The 22,500-nt window shown below is 39.8% G+C and overlaps 1 protein-coding gene across 1 annotated transcript in view; it reads left to right on the forward strand.

The window, feature by feature from the left end:
* The window catches only part of LOC143020773 (uncharacterized), a 226,851-nt gene that overhangs the window by 125,331 nt on the left and 79,020 nt on the right, over positions 1 to 22,500 (forward strand). The window contains exons 2-3 of the mRNA XM_076177509.1: positions 4,239 to 5,165; positions 11,668 to 11,774. Coding sequence (XP_076033624.1) covers positions 4,949 to 5,165; positions 11,668 to 11,774 — 324 coding nt within the window. The 5' untranslated portion in view covers positions 4,239 to 4,948. The remainder of the gene's footprint in view (positions 1 to 4,238; positions 5,166 to 11,667; positions 11,775 to 22,500) is intronic.

The raw sequence follows: 22,500 nt of genomic DNA on the forward strand, positions 1-22,500 counted from the left end.
GATGTGCTGAAAGGGTTAATGGAACGAAAATGAATCAAGACTTAGTGACAGAATCCGCCTGTTTCCTACCATGTCCTCTGCTCTGCTGCACGTGAGCCGCTGCAGAAGCAAGAGAACAGCTGCTACAGATCTGTTGTATTCTTAATTGGTCCCCAGATTCAAACTTCCGCCCATCCAGTATCCGTCTCTCTCTCCCACTGTCTCTCTCTCTCCCTGTCTTTCTTTCCCTCTTTATCTCTCTGTGTCTCTCTCTCCTCTTCTCTCTTTCTCTCTATCTCTCTCGCTGTTTCTCTCTCTCTCTCTTTCTCTCTCTCTCTCTTTTTCTCTCTCTATCTCTCTTTAGCTCTTTATTGTTTGACAGCAATTTCCTTACTCTTTTGAATGCCCCTTTTCCTATGGCTATCTCTCTCTCTCTCTCTCTCTCTCTCTCTCTCTCTCTCTCTCTCTCTCTCTCTCTCTCTCTCTCTCTCTCTCTCTCTCTCTCTCTCTCTCTCTCTCTCTCTCTCTCTCTCTCTCTCTCTCTCTCTCTCTCTCTCTCTCTCTCTCTCTCTCTCTCTCTCTCTCTCTCTCTCTCTACCTGTCTGTCCATGCCAGACTATACTCCTGTTAATTCATGACTCGGGAATCATTGAACTGAGTGAGTGAGTTGTCAATGACAACGGTGATCACATTAATCGACTCGTAATTGTAGAACGCTTATAAAACCTCTTCCGAGAATAAAAAGAGGAGTCCTGCAGGATCTCCTATGGCTTTTCAGGAAGGATGAAGACTTTCCTGAAGAGAAAACCCGATTTTTCGTGTCTTCAATCATGTTTGATGATCAGAAACTGGGCTTCTGAATGAGTGAAGGATTTCAGAGGACGTAGGTAGGAAGGGAGAGGAAGCTGGAGGTGGAAGAGAGGAAACGGGGAGTTCTCTTATTGGATATCATAATGATTAATCTCGTTTAGGAATTAATGAACCTTTCGGTTATGGTAAATCCATTAAGGATTTTCTGTCGTACGTAATACCGGACATTTTCCTTCAGCTCGGATTAGAAGCCAGGGCGAAACGGGAACTCGGACGATCGAGGATGGGAGGAGGGGAGGAAGGGAGGAAGGGAGAAAGGTAGGAGGGGAGGAGGGGAGGAAGGGAGGAGGGGTGAGGAAATGAGGGGGAGATAGGGAAGGAGGAGAAGGGGGATAAGGGAGGAGGGGGGTAGGGGAGGAGGGGAGGAGGGGGTAGAGGAGGAGGGGAGGAGGGAAGGAGGGGAGGAGGGGAGAAGAGGACGAGGGGAGGAGAGGAGGAGGGGAGGAGAGGAGGGGAGAAGGGAAGGAGGGGAGGAGGGGTGGAAGGGTGGAGGCGAGGAGAGATGAGAGGAGGAGGGGCATAGGGGAGGGAGGGAGGGGAAAGGGGAGGAAAGAAGGAAGATAGGAAAAAAGAGGAGAGGAGGAGGAAGAGGAAAGGAGTGGGTTAGTAGAACAGGGGAAGAGAGTAAAGAGAAAGAAACGAGGAAGGAAGAAAAGAAGGAGGAATGAAAGGAGGAAGAAGGAAGGAAGAAAGGAAGAAGGAGGGAAGGAAGAAAGGACAAAGGAAGAAAGGAAGGAGGAAGGAAGGAAAGGAGGAAAAAAGGAGTGAATGAAGGAGGGAAAGATTACCCCACTAATTACAGATATAAAGATTTTTGTACTTATCTGCGATGATTTACATGATTATTAATCATTGTTTGATGTGATGTTCTCATTTGGTTCAAATGATTCTTAGTTTAAGTTTCGTAAAAGGATAAATAATTGGAAAAGTCCAGATTGTGCATAGTCATGTCATAGACATTTTCTCTCTTTATTTTCTTAGTGATAGAAAAGTGAGGGAACAGGATGTGATAATCAACGTAAATATATATAAATATATATTATGATGTAAGCGGAGTAGGAAACACAGGAGTCTTAGTCTTGAGTTTATTCCTGAATAGTTTCGCAGGTATGCTTTTTCATATTCCTTTGAAAAAGCATACCTGCGAAACTAGTCAGGAATAAACTCAAGACTAAGACTCCTGTGTTTCCTATTCCGCTTACATCAACCTGTCAGAATGTCTCAACATATATATTTATATATATATATATAAAATATATGTACACATGCATATATATATTTATATGTATATATAATATATATATATATATATATATATATATATATATATATATATATCGTAAAGGAAGGAAGCAGGTTTTCTCTGATGTAAGTAGAATTGAATACGACAGCATTTTGACATTGATTCAAATTCTTAATATTTTCAGATCAGAAAATTTTAAAATATCAAGAAGTTGAGTCATTGTCAAAATGCTGACGTATTCAATTCTACTTGCATATATATATATATATATATATATATATATATATATATATATATATATATATATATATATATATATATATATATATACAATCAGAAGCGTATTGGCCCCGTGTTTATTTAGTTGTGGGCTCAAATCCTGTACTCTTCGATTTCTAGCACTGACTGTTGCTAAGTTAGGTTAGTTTAAGTTAGATAAGGTTAGCTTAGGCTAAGTTAGATCAAATTACATTAAGTTATGTTAGGTCAGGTCAGGTTAGGTTAGGCTAGGTCAGGTCAGGTTAGGTTAGGTTAAGTGAGGTGATGTTAGGTTAGGTTAGGTGGGAGTAGGTGAGATTAAGTTAGGTTCTGTTAGGTTAGGTGAAGCTAGGTTAGGCTAGGTTAGGTTAGATTAAGTTAGGTTAGGTTAGGTTAGGTTAGGTTAGGTTAGGTTAGGTTAGGTTAGGTTAAGTTAGGTTAGGTTAGGTTAGGTTAGGTTAGGTTAGGTTAGGTTAGGTTAGGTTAGGTTAGGTTAAGTTAGGTTAGGTTAGGTTAGGTTAGGTTAGGTTAGGTTAGGTTAAGTTAGGTTAGGATAGGTTAGGTTAGGTTAGGCGAGGCTAAGTTAGGTTAGGTTAGATAATTTTAAGTAATGATAAGTTAGGTTAGGCTTGGTTAGGTTAGATTATATTAGGTTAGGTAAGGCTAGGTTAGGTTAGGTGTCAAATGTTACCATTTTTGTAACCTTAATGATTTCAATGACCTCATTGTTTCTAATATTCATTTCTTCTCTTTTTCAGGCTGCCTGGCATACAGTATGTCCTATGGAGGTGGACCAATCTTGAGAGGAGCATATCTCGAATTCATGAAAGCTTCAGAAGCATAAGTATATCTATATATATATAAGTATATATGTATATATATACATATATATATATATATAAGTATATATGTATATATATACATATATATATATATATATATTTATATATATATTATATATATATATATTATATATATATATATATATATATGTAAACGCACACGCAACCACGTGATGAATCAAGTACCAAGGCGCTCTGGACGATAAAGATATCTTGAATTTTGAAAAAAAAGACAAGGAAATTAAAATCACATGATCTGGGAAAGAAAACCATGCGAATTGTTGCCCCGTGAAAAATTATTTTCGAGATTTTTTTTTTCTAAAACATTTCAACTTGTAATAAATGAAAGACAAATAGTGTGCCGCTTTCAACAAGCGTATCAACAAAAACATAAGAAAAAATTATTAGACTTTGAAAGTCTGCTGGCAATCCAGGAAGGATAACAATAGAGAACAGAATCGGAGGAAAATAATTCGAATTTGGGGAATAAAGTGGAATATATTCGAGTGAATGGAACAAAATAGTTACTCTCTCTACTCTTCTCTCTACTCTCTACCCTACTCCCTACTCTAGTTTTCTACTCTATACTCTCTATTCTCGCTCTCGCTCTCTACTTTCTACTCTTTATCCTCTACTCTCTTCTCTCTATTCTTACTCTTGCTCTCTACTCTCTACTCTCCGCTCTCTACTCTCTACATTCTACTCTCTACTTTCTACATTATACTCTCTACATTCTACTCTCTACTCACTACTTTCTACTCTCTACTCTCTACTCTACTCCGAGAACTCTACCAACTGCGCCACGTGTTGTGTGTGTGTGTGTGTGTGTGTGTGTGTGTGTGTGTGTGTGTGTGTGTGTGTGTGTGTGTGTGTGTGTGTGTGTGTGTGTGTGTGTGTGTGTGTGTGTGTGTGTGTGTGTGTCTGTGTGTGTGTGTGTGTGTGCGCGCGCGCGTGTTGAGCAAATTGCTGTATTATAAATAGTACTGTCTTACATCAATCGATTCATATCAATAAAAGTTTATCTCCTTACCAATTTCTTATTTCAGAGTCATACCAGAGGGTGAAATTTAGACTGAAGAACCAAGGAATGATTTTTGATAAATATCTTTACTATTAAATAAACTTAAAATTCTCGTATACATATCGTTCCCCACTTGACATTCAGTGCAAACCCAACATATCAATTAGTGTCTTTCTGAACGAAATAAAACAAAAACGAATGTTCAAAAGTGATCGTGGTGTTTTCGTAATATTGTTCACGATGTGTTTCAAAGATAAGATATGCATGACAGCGTGACAATACTGACTTGATTCTATGTCTATCTACAATCAAATGACATGTCAGTTGTGTTTTGGGACATATTTGTATGTGTCCCATATAATATGAAAGGTACTAAACAAACAGAAAAAAGTTAATGTTTAGATTAACTCAGTTGAATTCTTGGACTTATTCACACGTGTATCATATAATATGAAAAGTACTAAACATTCAGAAAATGTTTGTTTGTTAAAGAAAAACGTTGCCAGAAGCAGGATGAAACGTCTGAGTTGTTTGATGGTGAAAACAAGCGCACTGATCGATCAGAGTGTTTGTGATCGACACCGAAGTGTTACCCATCGGTAAAGTGTGCTAAGTAGACAAATTGAATTGTGGGTCGCGGCACTTGACGTTGTCCTTCAAGTGAGGACCGCTTCCAGAAGTATTCAAAGAGAAAAAAAAAAAAAAATCTCGACAAAAAACTCGAAAAATCCCGTGATGGCTTCTAGACATAGATCCCAAAGCCAACATCGACGCCGCCGCCAGTCGCCAAGACCCAGCCACCATCACCTCCTTTGCCACAGCCCCAGCCACAAAAGCCCCCACAGCCCCCACAGCCCCCACAGCCATCGTTATGAGGAGGCCTTTCTTCTCCTTTTTCTCCTTCTCCTTCCGGCAGCTCTCCTCGACATCTCAGAAGCCACATACAGCTACGGTAAGTCTTTCTTTAAGAAATTTTGAATAACCAAGATCTTAAATCAAGAGAAGGTAATGTCGCGACAATGGAATCATTACAGAAGAGATTTAAGTTGTGTAACAAAAACAAAGGGAGTTTCTCACTTACCACTGGTTGGGAGTGCGGTGGTGAGTAGAATGTAAGAGATGTCTAACTTAATAATGTTTCTCTCTCTCCCTCTCTCTCTCTCTCTCTCTCTCTCTCTCTCTCTCTCTCTCTCTCTCTCTCTCTCTCTCTCTCTCTCTCTCTCTCTCTCTCTCTTATAAGTAGTGATTAGTCTCCAGGCATATATATATATATACATACATATATATGTTTATATATATATATATATATATATATATATATATATAATATATATATATATATATATGTATATTGTTTTGATGTTACCCTGGTCCGAAGAGGTGCAATTAACGTCATTGAAGTATTGACTGCACAAATCTTAAGCGGAGTCATTCTTCCAATTAGAAATAGATTTAGACAATTCGTTGATTTAATGTCTGAACTTAATGAAAAAATATTCAGTCACTGAAACAGGATATATAGAAGGGTGTTCAAATTTACGATTATACAATTATGCCTCATTTCATCAAGATTTTATTTATCATCATAATGTATGATTTATTTTGTAATTGTAATTTCTTATTTTGTATGAATTGAATCTAATTCACGTGACAACTATACAATTATACCTTTGAGTGCTGACGCTGGAATAGTATGATATATATTTGCAATTATATATGGCTGCATCTGTGTGTGTATGTGTGTGTGTGTGTGTGTGTGTGTGTGTGTGTGTGTGTGTGTGTGTGTGTGTGTGTGTGTGTGTGTGTGTGTGTGTGTGTGTGTGTGTGTGTAGTTGTGTGTATGTGTGTGTGTGTGTGTGTGTATGTATGTATGTATGTATGTATGTATGTATGTATGTATGTATGTATGTATGTATGTATGTATGTATGTATGTATGTATGTATGTATGTATGTATGTATGTGTGTATGTATGTATGTGTATGCATGTATGCATGTATGTACACCTGATCTGCCATGAACTAAGCTTTCTAGATTGTCAGCTGTCAACGCACGAGTGGGTGATTCTCTCTTTTTTTTTTTTTTTTTAATCATCAAAACCTCTCCAAGGGTCAAAAATCTTCCGCCCATGGCCGTACCTACGCATAGACGCGGACTCTACCCCGGCCGAAGTCTCCGGCTGAAACTCTCATTCCAACATTTTCGTTCCCGGAACGTCGGCCTGTTCGCGGCGCTTTTTGCGGACCGAGTCGTTTGTTGCGGACATTGTCCGTTGGCACCGCGCACACGTCACCGCCCGTTCGAACACTCGAACACTCGTAAAGCTTTTAGTGGGCTTTTGTTTGTATTCGCCCGGAATTCGACGTCGATTTCAATTGAATTACTCACTCGCCACTGCTTTTGTTGCCATATGTACGAGTGTATGTATATATATATATACGTGAATATCTATGCATGTATGCATATGTTCATTTATCCATGAATACATATATACATGTTTATAATCATCAATATATCTGTAAGCAAGTACATGCATAGATAACCACATATCTGGATAAAAGCATACTTTGAATAAACCCAAACATACTCACTTATACACATACATATTTACATACCTTAATAATCCCACACATACATACATGCATACATACATACATGCATACATACATACATACATACATACATACATACATACATACATACATACATACATACATACATACATACATACATACATACATACATACATACATACATACATACATACATACATACATACATACATGCATACATACATACATACATACATACATACATACATACATACATACATACATACATACATACATACATACATACATACATACATACATACATACATACATACATACATACATACATACATACATACATACATACATACATTCATACATACATACATACATACATGCATTACATACATACATACATACATACATACATACATACATACATACATACATACATACATGCATACATACATACATACATACATACATACATACATACATACATACATACATACATACATACATACATACAATACGTACATACAATACATACATACATACATACATACATACATACATACATACATACATACATACATACATACATACATACATACATACATACATACATACACACATACATACGTACATATACACATACGTAGTGCATACAAACGTTCATTCTTAGATATGTATAGTTCACATAAACAAAATGTTTAGCAAAATGATATCTTTTTATCTTTATCTATTCAAGAAAATTACCTAAATATAAGCAAATTATTACATGGGAAAATACATAATGGAATTGACAAAAAAAAAAAAAAAAGCATTGACGGTGTGAGAATTGTAGCACGAGTCAATTTTTTTTTTTTTTTGTGCGCAAATTCGGTCACTAAGGAAATTCTTCGGACATTTTCCTAATTGAGAGAAGGTGAAATGAAAGTGAACAGAACAACGAGGTATTGATTAGATTAAAGGTCTAAATAGCATATGGTACGGAACAAGTTAACACATACTTACCATTGCCGACGTAATCGGAAACAAACTGGTCCCGTATTCGCTTAGTCGCGAGTTCGAGTCTCACAATCTTCTCCGGTTCCCACCAGCAATGATTGTTAGCTAAGGTGGCGGCTTCGGCCGCAGCTACTCAGCGTCTCCAGGCGTAGGTTCCTCAATTTCTTCCTCCCGCCGCTCTTGAGGGCGTCAATCGCTTCTATCCTTATGCAATCTTCTTGTGCTCAGCCATAAAAGGAAGACTGTGTGGTTCTGGTCCGTAGGGGTGCCAAACTGACTCTCAAGAACTTATGCGGTTAATAAAACTCCAACTGTTCTCTGTGTTTAGCTCACCGCCCTTCCACTCATTTGTCTTCCATAATTTATCATTATGCGGTTAAGTTGTTATTCGGGGGCAGATGTTGTTAGACGGTTTTATTCAGAGAGAGAGAGAGAGAGAGAGAGAGAGAGAGAGAGAGAGAGAGAGAGAGAGAGAGAGAGAGAGAGAGAGAGAGAGAGAGAGAGAGAGAGAGAGAGAGAGAGAGAGAGAGAGAGAGAGAGAGAGAGTGAGACAAAGACAGAGATAGAGGTAGAGAGATACAGAGACAGACTGACACAGAGAGAGAGTGATAGAGAAAGAGATAGAGAGATAGAGATATATAGATAGAAAGATAGATAGATAGATAGATAGATAGAGCGAGAGAGAGAAAGAGAAAGAAAGAGAGAGAGAGAGAGAGAGAGAGAGAGAGAGAGAGAGAGAGAGAGAGAGAGAGAGAGAGAGAGAGAGAGAGAGAGAGAGAGAGAGAGAGAGAGAGAGAGAGAGAGTACCATGACCTAGAAATATCTCCTCCCCTCCCTCCTCCAACTCCCTCCATTTCCTCCTCTCAGTACCCACGTCCCATTTTGCAACCATCTTCGGATTTCCCCCTCCTTCCTCTTCCTCCTCCTCCTCCTCCTCCTCCTCCTCCTCTTCCTCGCACATTTCCGTAATCCAATTCCTGTTGCAGCGTAAAACTTTAAGTGTTATTTAAGATTTCGCAGAAAACAACGAGGAAGCGTTTGGATCCCGTCTTTGATACATTGTTTCGCGAGTGCGCCGCAAAGACACAAAACAACGGAGGCCAGGTCGGACACAACAGATGGGACCTTGGCTGCGAAGTCTTCGTTTGCTTGTTGGTTGCTGGCGTGAGGGCGACCCGGAAGACACTTCTTATTCGTTTCCTTCTCTTCCTTTTTTTTTCCCTTCCAGTATGGTTGGGAATCTAGCCTGTGTTTAGGTTATGTTAGGGTTGGCTAGTGTTGGTGAGGTTAGGTTAGGTTGTATTAGGTTAGGTTAAATTAGGTTAGGTTAGGTTAGGTTAGGTTAGGTTAGATCAGGTCAGGTCAGGTCAGGTCAGGTCAGGTAAGGTTAGGTTGGTTTAGGTTAGGTTGGTTTAGGTTAGGTTAGGTTAGGTTAGGCTAGGCTAGGTTAGGCTAGGTTAGGTTAGGTTAGGTTAGGTTAGGTTAGGCTAGGTTATGTTATGTTATGTCATGTTATGTTATGTTATGTTATGTTATGTTATGTTATGTTATGTTATGTTATGTTATGTTATGTTATGTTATGTTATGTTATGTTAGGTTAGGTTAGGTTAGGTTAGGTTAGGTTAGGTTAGATTGGGTTAGGTTAGGTTGGGTTAGGTTGGGTTAGGTGAAGTTAGGTTAGGTGAGGTGAGGTTAGTTTAGATTAGGTTATATTAGGTTAGCGTTAGGTTAGGTTTTGTTAGTTTTGGTGAGGATAGGTTATGATAGTTTCAGTTAGGCTAAAATGGTTTAATTGAAATTAAGTTAGGTTGACCTAGGTGAGGTTAGGTGAATTTGGTTAGGTTAGGTAATATTATCTTAGATGAGGTTAAGTTAGGTTATCAAAGATTAGGTGAGGTTAGAATGCTTTAGATTAGGGTAGTATGCGTCAGGTTAAACTAGGTCACATTACGGTGGTGTAAACATTCAAGTAGAAAAATATAACAAAGCCATTTTCAAGATCAAGTTTCTCGTTATTTTCGATCAAAATACATCAATGAAAACATGATACTGCTCTTTTCACTTATCCGTGGGCAGAAAAAGAAGACAAAAGAAAATATTTCAACCGAAAGAGAAGGAAGGAAAAATAGAAGATAAATGGGCCGAGGGTGATATGAAAGGAAGATTCTGAGGGTCGAGGTGGGGTGGGGAGAGAAGGAAAGGAGAGGGCAAGGAGATTAGACCAGGGAGAAAAACGAAGAAAATTGAGGACAAACTGGATTAATGGATTATGCTGGGCTGGTTCCTGGTAGGAGACCTTCTGGTCCATATCATGACCAAACGTGTGTGTGTGTGTGTGTGTGTGTGTGTGTGTGTGTGTGTGTGTGTGTGTGTGTGTGTGTGTGTGTGTGTGTGTGTTTGTGTGTTTACCTAATTGTAATATATAGGAAAGGAGTTACGCTCGTCGGGTACTGTTCCCTACTTTTTAATCTATCATATCTTACCTAAAATTTATGTACGGTTCCAACTTGATTTATATGATTAATTTCCAATTATTATATTTAGATTTAGATTTAATGTATTGTTCCGGCTTGGTTTTCATCACATTCTTAATTATTCCAAGTATTTATGCCTCTATACAGAAACTTTTATTCCTTCATATACTTTAGACATCTGGTCTTTCTTAATTTGTTCTTATGACCACTTGCCCTCCTATCCCTAATCAAGAGATGTCTTCTGGCAATATATTTTGTCTCCTTTGGTGACTACTGTAATCACATCGCCTCTTTCTCTTCGATCTTTCAAAGTTGGTAGACCCAGTGCTTTTAGTTTCTCCTCATATGGTTTATCTATAAAGAGATATTTCCACACTGATACAATGCAAATAACTGTCCAACATTTCTTCCAGGAGAGATTTATGGTGGGGGGGGGGGTTGTGTCCGTGTAGGGTTGTATATTAGGAGGGTTGATGGAGTCTAATCAAGGCCTGATGTAAAATACATGTCTGTTATACATTTGTACTACACGGAACGTATGATCTTGGCGTTGTGGAAGAAATCGTCCTCAATTCCACGGAACGGTGCTGATGGTTACATTATATAAATACGTGATTAAGGTGAGGAACCTATGCCAGGAGGAGCCGAGTAACTGTGTCCGAAGTCGTCAATTTTGCTCTATGTGCTTTTACTGGGGGCACGTAACCATCACTGCTGGGAACTGTAGTGGAGTTCGCAACTCGAACCCAGAACTAAGCGAATTCGAGACCATCACGTGTCCGATTACTCCACCAACGCACAATAAGGATGATAGCTTCTAATCTTACAGACACTCAGTATTGCGATAGCCAGCTTACGTTTTGCAAATACTTAGTCACGAGTTCTTAGGTAATGAGGTCTTTTCTGATATCAGAATGTCCTGTCTGAGTGTGGGAAGTGCAGTCATGAGTCTCATGACATGATTGAAATAAAAAATACATGGAAGCTTGTTCGGGGATTGTTACCCAGTTAACCACGAGGCAGTGATTATTATTATCATATAACGTGGGGGACAGAGGTGGGTGGGGTGAACCTCAGGGGTGGACCAAGAATGAGATGGTTGGATGGGGCGAAGGGGGTTTTGAGTGAAAGAGTAATGACCAAATTACTTGTAATAGTTATATTTATCTTGTTCCATTAACTATGACCCGGGTAGTGGCCAGGGGATAGAGGTGGACCTTCATTCATATGGGGATAAGGTATAAGAGAAATGGGTAATGGGTGGAGGTGAGATAGATAAAGGTGAGTGCATGCCTTGGCTGGTTACCCACACATCTTATGAGGAAGAAGAAGCCTATTGGTATATAGATACTCGTAGATTCACTGTACTCCTAGTATGCATGACCATCTTTTGTATTTGTTGTTCTTCTTCGCTCGCAGATCCAGGACCCGAGTTCGAGCCTGCGCCAGGGGGACTCAACGTAACGACCTTCACGGGTCAGACTTCGAGGCTTCCGTGCTCTGTCAAACACCTTAACGGAAAGACGGTGAGTACTATAACAAATCTTGTATCTTCCCACTTTTCTTCCGCTTTCCGAGTTCTCTCGTTTCAGAAAGACCCATCTCTTCTTGTTAAGGAGTTTAGAACATTTCACGTTGTAGCTCAGGTTGGCGTTAAAATAGTCTCATCAAAAAGGTTAACCTAACTCTCTTATTGCAGCTGTTGCTTTATTGCAAGAATGTGTTCTGATTAAGATGATCATGATGAACGACACAACCAACACTGCTTCCACCACCTCCCCGTCCTCCTCCTCCTCCTCCTCTTCCTCCTCCTCCTTCTCCTTCATTAACTGTTTCATTAACTAGCATCTAGCTACCAGTTCTAGCAATTTACGCATTACCAATTAACTTGTTATTATCATTATCATTATTATGTTTTTTATTTCTTACGATTTAATTTCCTTTTTATTCGTCTATCATTCCTCCATTTATTCATTTGTTTCCTTAATCTATTAAGAAGTAAACAATTCTAGTAGAAGTTTTGTAGCTTGGTAAATGTCGAGACGCTTTTTAAATACCTCTACAGTGGAACAATTGATGGCGTTGGATTGTAGATCATTCCATATATCAACAATGCGATTGAAGAAAGAGTATTTTGCTACGCATGTTTAATTTTTTTTTTCTTTTTTTACAATCTTGTATCTATTACTCCTAGTAGCGTTGGAGGTGCCAATCTTAAAACATTTTTCCACATCCACGTTTTAAGATCTTTTTACAATTTTAGATACCTCAATTAGATCTCATTCTCCGTTTTGAGAAATTAAACAAATTTAATTCACTTAAGTGCCCCTCGTACGGCCTGTTCCGCAACCTAAGAACGAGCTTCGTTACTCTATGCTACACTCTTTCTAACTTTTCTATATCCTTCCTGTAATATGGACACCATCAATGAATAGAGTATTTTAGGTTAGGTCTGATCAGGGTATTGTAAAGATTAAGAATATCTTTTTTTTTTTAGTTCTAAACTCAAAAACACTACCTATAAATCCAATTAATTTATTTGTGATTCTATTGATCTCTGAACAGTTTTTGTTTGGTTTGAGATCATTCGAGATCACAGCATCAAAGTCTTTCTCTTGTTCTGCACTTGCCAGTAGTTTAGTTGGCTTATGCATTACTATTACCAATATGAAGTACTTTACGTTTATCTATATTGCAAAAACGTACGGGAATTTTCCACCCATTTGCATAAAGTGTTCAAATCACTTTTTAATTCCTTTTGTTGTGTTATGGATATAATCTTATTTGAAATTTTGATATCATCTACAAATTTGGGTAATTTATATTTTATTATCTTATTTAGTTTGTTAATATATATCAGAAAGAGCACAGGATCCCTGAGCCTTTCCACTTGTTACAGAGTGACCAGTCTGAGCTTTTTTTATTCCTAACAACACGTTACTTAAGATCTGACACCCATTCAGAAACCCATCGGTGAATATGCCCTACTATACCATGGGCTTCTAGATTGTTTAGTAACCTTCTGTAAGGAAATTTATCGAAAACTTTTTGGAGGTCAAGATATATAATGTCAACTGCCCTCTCTTCATCTTGCATTCCATAAATATCATGCAAGAAATAAAGATGGTTTGTCAGACAAGAACACTTATTACGAAAATATGTTGTGAATTTATGCTGTGTGTGTGTGTGTGTTTGTGTGTGTGTGTGTGTGTGCGTGTGTGTGTGTGTGTGTGTGTGTGTGTGTGTGTGTGTGTGTGTGTGTGTGTGTGTGTGTGTGTGTGTGTGTGTGTGTGTATGTGTGTGTGTGTGTGTGTGTGTGTGTGTGTGTGTGTGTGTGTGTGTGTGTGTGTGTGTGTGTGTGTGTGTGTGTGTGTGTGTGTGTGTGTGTGTGTGTGTGTGTGTGTGTGTGTGTGTGTGTGTGTGTGTGTGTGTGTGTGTGTGTGTGTGTATGTTTGTGCGTATAAACACACGCTCAGACAAAGAGATAGAGAAGAAAGAGAAACCACAAGCCAGGCAGAAATGACATGAAGCTAGAAATCCACTCCATCTTAGTCAGAGGATACTAACTGCTGATTCTACTGCGTACGTCCGAGGATGTGAAGGGGAGTGGGCGATGGGGAGAGAGAGATGTAAGCGAGGGCGGAAGTGGATGCGGTTGTAGCGGTGGCCTCCCCCCCTCCCCTCCCCCCTCCCCTCCACGCTCCCCATCATCCCACTCCCGATCCGGCTGATCTTTCCGTCTGATGGGCCTCGTAAAAGGCATCATAAAACCCTGACACCCCGCAGCCATCACAACGTCACTAAAAATGGAGAACCTTCCGTAGCCTTGCGAACTCCGAGGGGGGTCTTCCTCGTATGTCATTCGCGTATGGTCCCGGAAATGGTCGGCCGCAGGCCATGTAGGCGTGTGAGTTCCTTAAACTCCGTGTCGTTCCGTTTACGAACTGAACAGAACCGTTTGGTCACAGTTACAACGGAAAATAACGAGCCACAAAGAAGCTTGGCCATTTGCTTGGATGTCTTCCATCCTTGGAGGCTTAGGACGGTTGGATGGAGAGAAGATTTTTTTGCTTTTGTTGTGTTGGACGAGAGGCGAGTTTTTGTCAGCTGAGCGGTGATCCTCTGGAGTAGGGCGAGGATGACTCTGAGACACTCGAGTTCTTCGGCAGAAGTCTGATATGTGTTCAGAATCCAGTCGGTCTTGCAGAAAACGATTTTAATCAGACAAGGCTCAACCAAAGAAAGCTTAACTTCACTCTCACCTAATTCAAATCGTCTGGCTTTTTATCGATGATTTGAGTGCGTATGTGATGGTGTATACTTCGTGTGATTGTACGTCTGTGAGTACACGTGTGCGCGCACGCAAATCTTGATAATTATTAAGACGATTAATTAGATATATCACACAAGTGCGCATTGGTACCGAATATGCATTTCTTGTGCATGAATTTGTTTGCTTTCATAGAACGTTTAACAAATTATTTACCGTAATAAAGCCATGCTGAGATAGTACAATGCGCTCATGATAGTAATATACCCTCAAATGTATGAATTGGGTTGTTTATTAGAATATGCTGTATATACATATATATATATATATATATATATATATATGTGTGTGTGTGTGTGTGTGTGTGTTTATATATATATATATATATATATATATATATATATATATATATATATATATATGAATACGATAGTATGGCATATCGGTTATCTGAAACCCAAACAGAACAACCAACTCGGCGCGTAGGGGGAACGATGTATATGCAAATATGATCGACCTAACATGGCTGTATTGATAACCCTCTCAGTACGGTCGCAGCCGAAGTCAAACTAAAATCGTCGAAAACGGGATTCACCGAGAGAGCCCGTGGAGCTTCTGTGCAAATACGGTGCCTAAAAGGACAAATGAAATTGCCTTGCTGCAACGCAATTCTATCTATTTAAATATCAAGGGATTTTTCCTTCTTATAAAGGAGGTAGCCAATTTAAAAGGCAAGTACCCATTCAAAACAATTTCACTTCAACCCATTCCATTCCCATTCACCGCCATTTGTTTCCTATTAGCTCCTCATGGATGACGGGTCATCCCTGTATCCCGCCCACTGCCTTGGGTCAGAAGCAATGCATAAAACATAGCTTATACACAGCAAGGCCGCTTCATTTATTCGGTGATCCCTCCTCTCCATCCCTTCATGCAGAAAAAGAGAAGACGGGGAGAAATCCCCGTCAAAATATCGTTCATACATAACACTCCCTTCTCCCATCCCCCATCCACTCCCTTCGTTGCATCATAGTATCATCTATACACAGCCACTCTCCACTCACCCGTATCTCTTTCTTGCTCTCTTTCTTGTTCTCTTTCTTGTTCAACACCCCTTTCACCCCATCTATCCACCTCATCCTTGGTTGTCCCCTCAAGCTCATCCCCTCCACCTCTGCCTTCCACACTTCTTATACTAATCTTTCTTCACTCATTCTTTCCATGTGTCCAAACCATCCAAATACTCTTCCATCAGCCCTATCTACCATCTCCTTTTCAAACTCCGCTCTCCTCCTCACCTTCTCGTTTTTCACTCTATCTAAACATATAACCCATACCTTACTTCTCAGACATTTCATCTCATACACATTTAAACTTTTTCCTCTCTGCCTCTCTTGTATTCCAGGTCTCTGTCCTATGCAGTGCCGTCGGCACAATCATCCCTTTATATAATCTCTTCTTTGCATCCATTCTCAAAAGCCTATTTCTCATGACACTTTTAATCCTTCAAGGCATTTATTTGCTTCACTCAGTCTACAATTTACCTCCACCTCTATTCCTCCCTTTACTGACACATGCGACCCTAAATCCCTAAAACTATCCATTTTCTCTAGCCTTTCTCCTTTAAGACTTACTTTCAACTCGCTGCCATTCTATTTCCTTGCGCACCACACGGTAAGGAAGTGGTTAAGGGAAACACAACATTATTCTTTAGGAGGGATCTACTTTATCTTCTCTTGCGGATTGTGTGTGATACAGCCGAGAGGGATGGCTGAGTTTCTACCGTGTAAAAGAATATAAATAAATTTTCCTGGTGGCAGCACAAAATGGCCATGGGACGGGGTAAATTAAAAAGAGAATTTTTGATCCGAAATAAAGACGAGTGTAGGAAGAAAGTGGCCCCAGTAGCTATGGTCCACAACAAAGCCGAACGTAGGAAGAAAATGGCCAATGAAACGCCAACAACGGCAACATGACCAGATGGACATTAGCCAAGGCGCTGGTCCTTCGTTTCTTTCTTTTTTCTTTTGTTAAGTCGTTATCATTTTCTGTTTATTCTACTGCAAGGACAGTGCTCTCATGGCTCTCCTACTTCATGGGGGAAAGGTAGCATTCATTTCGACCTACCGATACTACTTTGAAAGTACGTAACGAGAGAATTCTTGGGATGAGAAGGAAGGGGAGGGTTCTCTTACCGCCCCTAGAAAAGTCTTTAAATTTGTGTTCTACTTATGAGTAATTAAACCAAGGTTCACCCAATTTCATCATATATATACATATACACACACATATATATATATATATGTATGTATGTATGTATATATATATGTATGTATGTATATTACGATATGGATACAAGACCCTTCTTCAGTAGCTTAGAGTACTTTTTGTGGTTAGGGAAGAAGGTTCAACGAATTATGTGATGATATTTCTCTTTATATGTTTGTGTTTATAGTTGCTCTTCACTGGGGGAGCTTACTGGATAACTGGGAGATGTTAGTGGGTAATTGGGAAAGATTACCGGATAACTCGGGTAGTGATGGGTTGTCGTATGCTTGAGAGAGCCTCCGGCTTCGGGTTGTGACGAAATGTCTTATGATTAGTTTTGTGGCATTTTGTCCCATACTTGTGTTTGTGGTGTTTTGCCCCATAATTGGATTTGTGACGGTTTGTTGCATGCTTGGGTTAGGGGCGGATACTTTCTGAACTACCCGGTAGCCTCTCCCAGTTACACAGTAGTCTCTCTCACGTTCCGCTAACCTCCCCCAGTGAAGAGTAAGTATGAACATAAACGTAAAAGATGAAATTACATCACACTATTCATGGAAACAGTCTTCCCTAACCACAGAGAAAAAATATCCTAAGCTACTGAGAAAGGTTTTGTACCCAAATTCGCGATCTAGCAATAATGACTACCTACAGTCATTAATCTCCTTTCAAAGAACAAGTCCACAGTAAGACATATGGAAAATACTCTTAAGAAAATAATAAGTATACTTGTCATCACTTTCAGTGAGTTATGCATAAGAGAAAATTTCCTGTCCACATATATCATTAATATATATATATATATATATATATATATATATATATATATATATACTGTATTAATATATATATGTATATATATACATGTATATATATATAAATATGTATGCATATATATATATATATATATATATATATATATTATATATATATATATTATATATATATATATATATGGCTACCCCCCGTGTAACTGGGAAAAAGCCTTTGGTATATGTATGTATATATAGATAGATAGATACATTTATATAAACATACACTTCGCAGTTCGAAAAGTCTTCGACTCTGAATGAACAAAGAAGCCGATTTCTTCCGTTAATGAAGGAAATCCAAACTTTGTTTTGTTTTCTTATCTTCTCTCGAGGAAGTTTTTGAAGTGTCTCAATGTCAACAGACCTTCTGGAAGCAGAAGGAAGTGGTTGAGGAAAGAATGAGGTGGTTAGAAAGTGGATAAGACGACGTTGATAAAGATAAGAGTGGAGTGGATGATGGTATTGTTAGTTTTGGTAGTGCTGGTGTTGTTGTTGTTGAAGGCTGTGGTGGAAGTGATGGTGGTAAAACTGGTGTTGATGGTGGTGATTGTGTTTTTGTTGTTGTTGGTGGTGGTAATAATGATGGCGATGGTGGTGGTGTTCGGTGGTGGAAGTTGTGTTGGTGGTGGTGGTGAGAGATGCAGGTGATAGTCAAAATCCCAAAACTGTTAGAGGTAATGTTTACCCTGATGAAAAGGATAAGGCAATGGGAAGACGACATATATAATGAGGATAAGAAAATGAGAGGGATATGAAGGTAAAGGAGGACGAGGAGGAAGATGAGGAAGAGGAGGAGGAGGAGTAAGAGGAAGAGGAGGCATAGGGAGACGAAGAGGATGAGAATGAAGAGGAGGAGAAGAAGTTGGAAGAAGAAGAAGAGGACTAAAATGAAGACGAATAGAAGAAGGAGCAGCAGCAGATAGAGGAGGAGGAGGAGTAGGAAGAGGAAGAGGAGGAGGAGTAGGAAGAGGAAGAGGAGGAGGCGTAGGGAGAGGAAGAGGATAAGAATAAAGAGGAGGAGAAGAAGTTGGAAGAAGAAGAAGAGGACTAAAATGAAGAGAAATAGAAGAAGGAGCAGCAGCAGCAGATAGAGGAGGAGGAGGAGTAGGAAGAGGAAGAGGAGGAGGAGTAGGAAGAGGAAGATAATGAGAATGAAGAGGAGGAGGAGTAGGAAGAGGAAGATAATGAGAATGAAGAGGAGGAGGAGTAGGAAGAGGAAGAGGATGAGAATGAAAAGGAATAGAAGAAGGAGGAGCAGCCGCAGATAGAGGAGGAGTAGGAGGAGGAGGAGAAGGAGGAGGGGAAAAGTGGAGGAGATAATTAAAATTAAGATTAGAGGGAATAGAGGAAGAAAATAAGAAAACTAAAAAAAAAATTCATATGTGAAAAAAGAGAAGAAGCAAAATACAAAGAAGAGAAGAAGAGGAGAATAAAGTAACGAAATGGCATTAGATACCGAAAATGTATTGAAAAAGAAAAGATAAGAAGGAAGATCCGGAGAGTATGAAATAAGTATAAAGACTAATTGTAAAAAATAATATAAAAGCGCGAGAGCTTGCAAGGCTAAATATGGAGAATAACAGTGCACGAAGAGGATAACTGGAAGAAATGGGAAATAAGAAACATCAAATATAAGATTAAGAAAAAAATGGACGAAAGAAGGAGATATGAACGGAGAAGAAGAAGAAGAAAAAGAAGAAAAAGAAGAAGAAGAAGAAGAAGAAGAAGAAGAAGAAGAAGAAGAAGAAAACGTTGAAGAAGAGGAAAAACAAGAAGAAGAAGGACAAGTAGAAGAAGAAAGGAGAACAGAGAAGAAGAAGAAAGAAGAAGAAGAAGAAGAAGAAGAAGAAGAAGAAAAAGAAGAAGAAGAAGAAGAAGAAGAAGAAGAAAAGGAAAAACAAGAAGAAGAAGGACAAGTAGAAGAAGAAAGGAGAACAGAGAAGAAGAAGAAAAAGACGAAGATAAAGAAGAGTAAGAAAAGAGGAGAACGAGGAAGAAGAAGAAGAATCGGCAGAGCGGGTTTCATGGTTGACCCTATATCACAGAGAGCTAAGATGAAAGAGAAACAAGTGGGTGAAGGGTGGAAGTATAATTCATGGAGAGTGGGTGCATGTCTCGGCTGGACAATACCCTTATTGCCAGTAACGATCTTATAGATAGATAGATAGATAGATAGATAGATAGATAGATAGATAAATAGATAGATAGAGAGATAGATAGATAGATAGATAGATAGATAGATAGATAGATAGATAGACAGATAGATAGATAGATAGATAGATAGATAGACATATAGATAGATATAGATAGATATAGATAGATAGATAGATAGACAGATAGATATAGATAGATAGATAGATAGATAGATAGATAGATAGATAGATAGATAGATAGAGAGATAGATAGATATAGGGAGATAGATAGATAGATAGATAGATAGATAGATAGATAGATAGATAGATAGATAGATAGATAGATAGATTAGATAGATAGATAGATAGATAGATAGATAGATAGATAGATAGATAGATAGATAGATAGATAGATAGATAGATATAGAGATAGATAGATAGATAGATAGAGAGACATATAGATGGATATAGGTAGATATAGATAGATAGATAGATAGACAGATAGATATAGATAGATAGATAGATAGATAGATAGATAGATAGATAGATAGATAGATAGATAGATAGATAGATAGATAGATAGATAGATAGATAGATAGATAGATAGATAGATAGATAGATAGATAGATAGATAGATAGATAGATAGATAGATAGATAGATAGATAGAAACTCAGTACTCTTCCCCCCCTCTTCACTACAACGCCTGGGCAAGCTGCATCCTAGGATCGGGCTTTATTCATTAATGCAGTTTTTATCAAAGTTATTATGAATATAATCATAACGTCAAGACTAATAGGACAGGTATGTAACCAAAATATTTCCTGAAAAAAAAATGGGGTAAATGGGTCTTAACGACATAAGATTAAGCTGTAACAGAAGCATTAAAGAGACGAAGAGATTTCAGAGTAGGAAGCGGGTGATTAACGATACAGAGATTGGTAGCCTCACCGAGATCTCGTTCTGATTTGTCAGAAGTAATTCACAGTCACCTGAGGGAAGAGCGCGTGGAGGAGAGGGACGGGTGGTTGGTGGGGAAGGGTGGTGGGGGCATGTTGGTAGAGATGATGATGTGTGTAGGTTGTTGGACGACATTAGTTGGAGGCGTTGAGATGAAAAGGCGTCGCTTGACCTGTCATATTTATTTGTAAGTCTCGATGGTAGCGTAGTTAAGCCTAGTCTGTCGCTTGCCACTATAGGGAGCGATGAAGAAAATGCGTGTCGGGAGAAGGGGGAAGGGGAGGGGAAGGGTAGGAGGAAGGAGAAGGGAAGGGGAAATGGAGGGGGGAGGGGAAGGGAATGGGGAGGGGGAAGAAGAGCTCCCTCACCTGAATAAAATCGCCTGTTGACGATATCTACAACATCTGTAGAGCACTGGGTCGGCGTCGTTTGCAAGATACCGGACCCCTACACCCTCTCACCCTAGCCATTTGACGCCAAAACAATCGCTAGAAACGTTAACCCAAACAAAACACTTAGTCGCTGAGATGAAGAATGTCTGAAGCTTGTTGGTGTGCTCTGTTCGGAGAAGATTTCTGAGTGGCTAGTCCGAGGGTCCACGCCCACTCCACCTACCCCACCTGGAAACATTAACCCAAACAAAACAGTGACTCACCGAGCTGAAGAGTGTCTGAAGCTTGTTGTCGTGCTCTGCCCGGAGAAGATTTCTGGGTGGCTAGTCGGAGGGTCCACGCCCCCTCCACCTACCCCACCTCCACCTCCACCCCGCTCCTCTCTCACTCCATGTCCGCCTCTTCCGCCCTTCAACGAGACCCAGGAATGGCTGAGCAAACTTCTTCAGGTCTCGCAAGAGCAAGTGGTAGTGTTGGAGGAAGATGAACGTAAAGATGTAGTAGGAAGAGGAAGAGTAAGAGGAAGAGGAAGAGGAAGAGGAAGAGAAAGAGGAAGAGAAAGAGGAAGAGGAAGAGGAAGAGGAAGAGGAAGAGGTAGAGGAGGAAGAGGAGGAAAAAGAGGAGAAAGAGGAGGATAAAGAAGGCATATTATATAAACAGCATAACAAACTTGAGGAAATTGATATGTAAGCCATGGAAATACAATCTGATAAGAGTCCGCCACACTTTCCGAAGAATGCAGCACCTCAGAGCAGAAACTTAAACTCAGTTCAGCTCAGCTAAATGCTGACACGCACCAAGTGGAGGAGGGGGATGGGGGTGTGGTGGGGTCTCCTGGACAGCAGTAGCTGCTGCTGCTACTGCTGCTGCTGCTGTGGAGCTGCTGCGAAGGTCAATACTCTTGGCTGCGGTCTGCGAGAGTCCCAGAACTCGAGAGCCCTTCCGGTCGTCGTATCGTTCCTCCATGGTTCCCGTGTGTCTCCTCATAAGTGCGCTTCCTTCTGTGTCCCGCTTTCACACCCTTCCTACCCTCCTTACCCTTCCTCACTTTCTAGATCCCTAACCTCCATTCTAGATCCCTAACCTAACCTAACCTAACCTAACCTAATCTAGCCTGACCTAACCTAACCTAACCTAACCTAACCTAACCTAACCTAACCTAACCTAACCTAACCTAACCTAACCTAACCTAACCTAACCTAACCTATCTCCCTACCCTTCCTACCCTCCCTAACCTTCTTCCCTTTTCTAGATTCACACCTTACCTTCCCCACTCTTCCTTTCTACCCCCCTTACCTTCCCACTCTCCCTGCCCTCCCTACCTTCCCTACCCTCCCTTCCTACCCTCCTTACCCTCTCCATCTATTTCCCTACCTACCCTCCTACCTTTACCCCTCCTACCCGCCCTACCCCTCATCCC

Source organism: Oratosquilla oratoria, chromosome 40 (genome assembly GCF_046742065.1).
Source record: "Oratosquilla oratoria isolate Oo_2021 chromosome 40, ASM4674206v1, whole genome shotgun sequence".
Lineage (NCBI taxonomy): Eukaryota > Metazoa > Arthropoda > Malacostraca > Stomatopoda > Squillidae > Oratosquilla > Oratosquilla oratoria.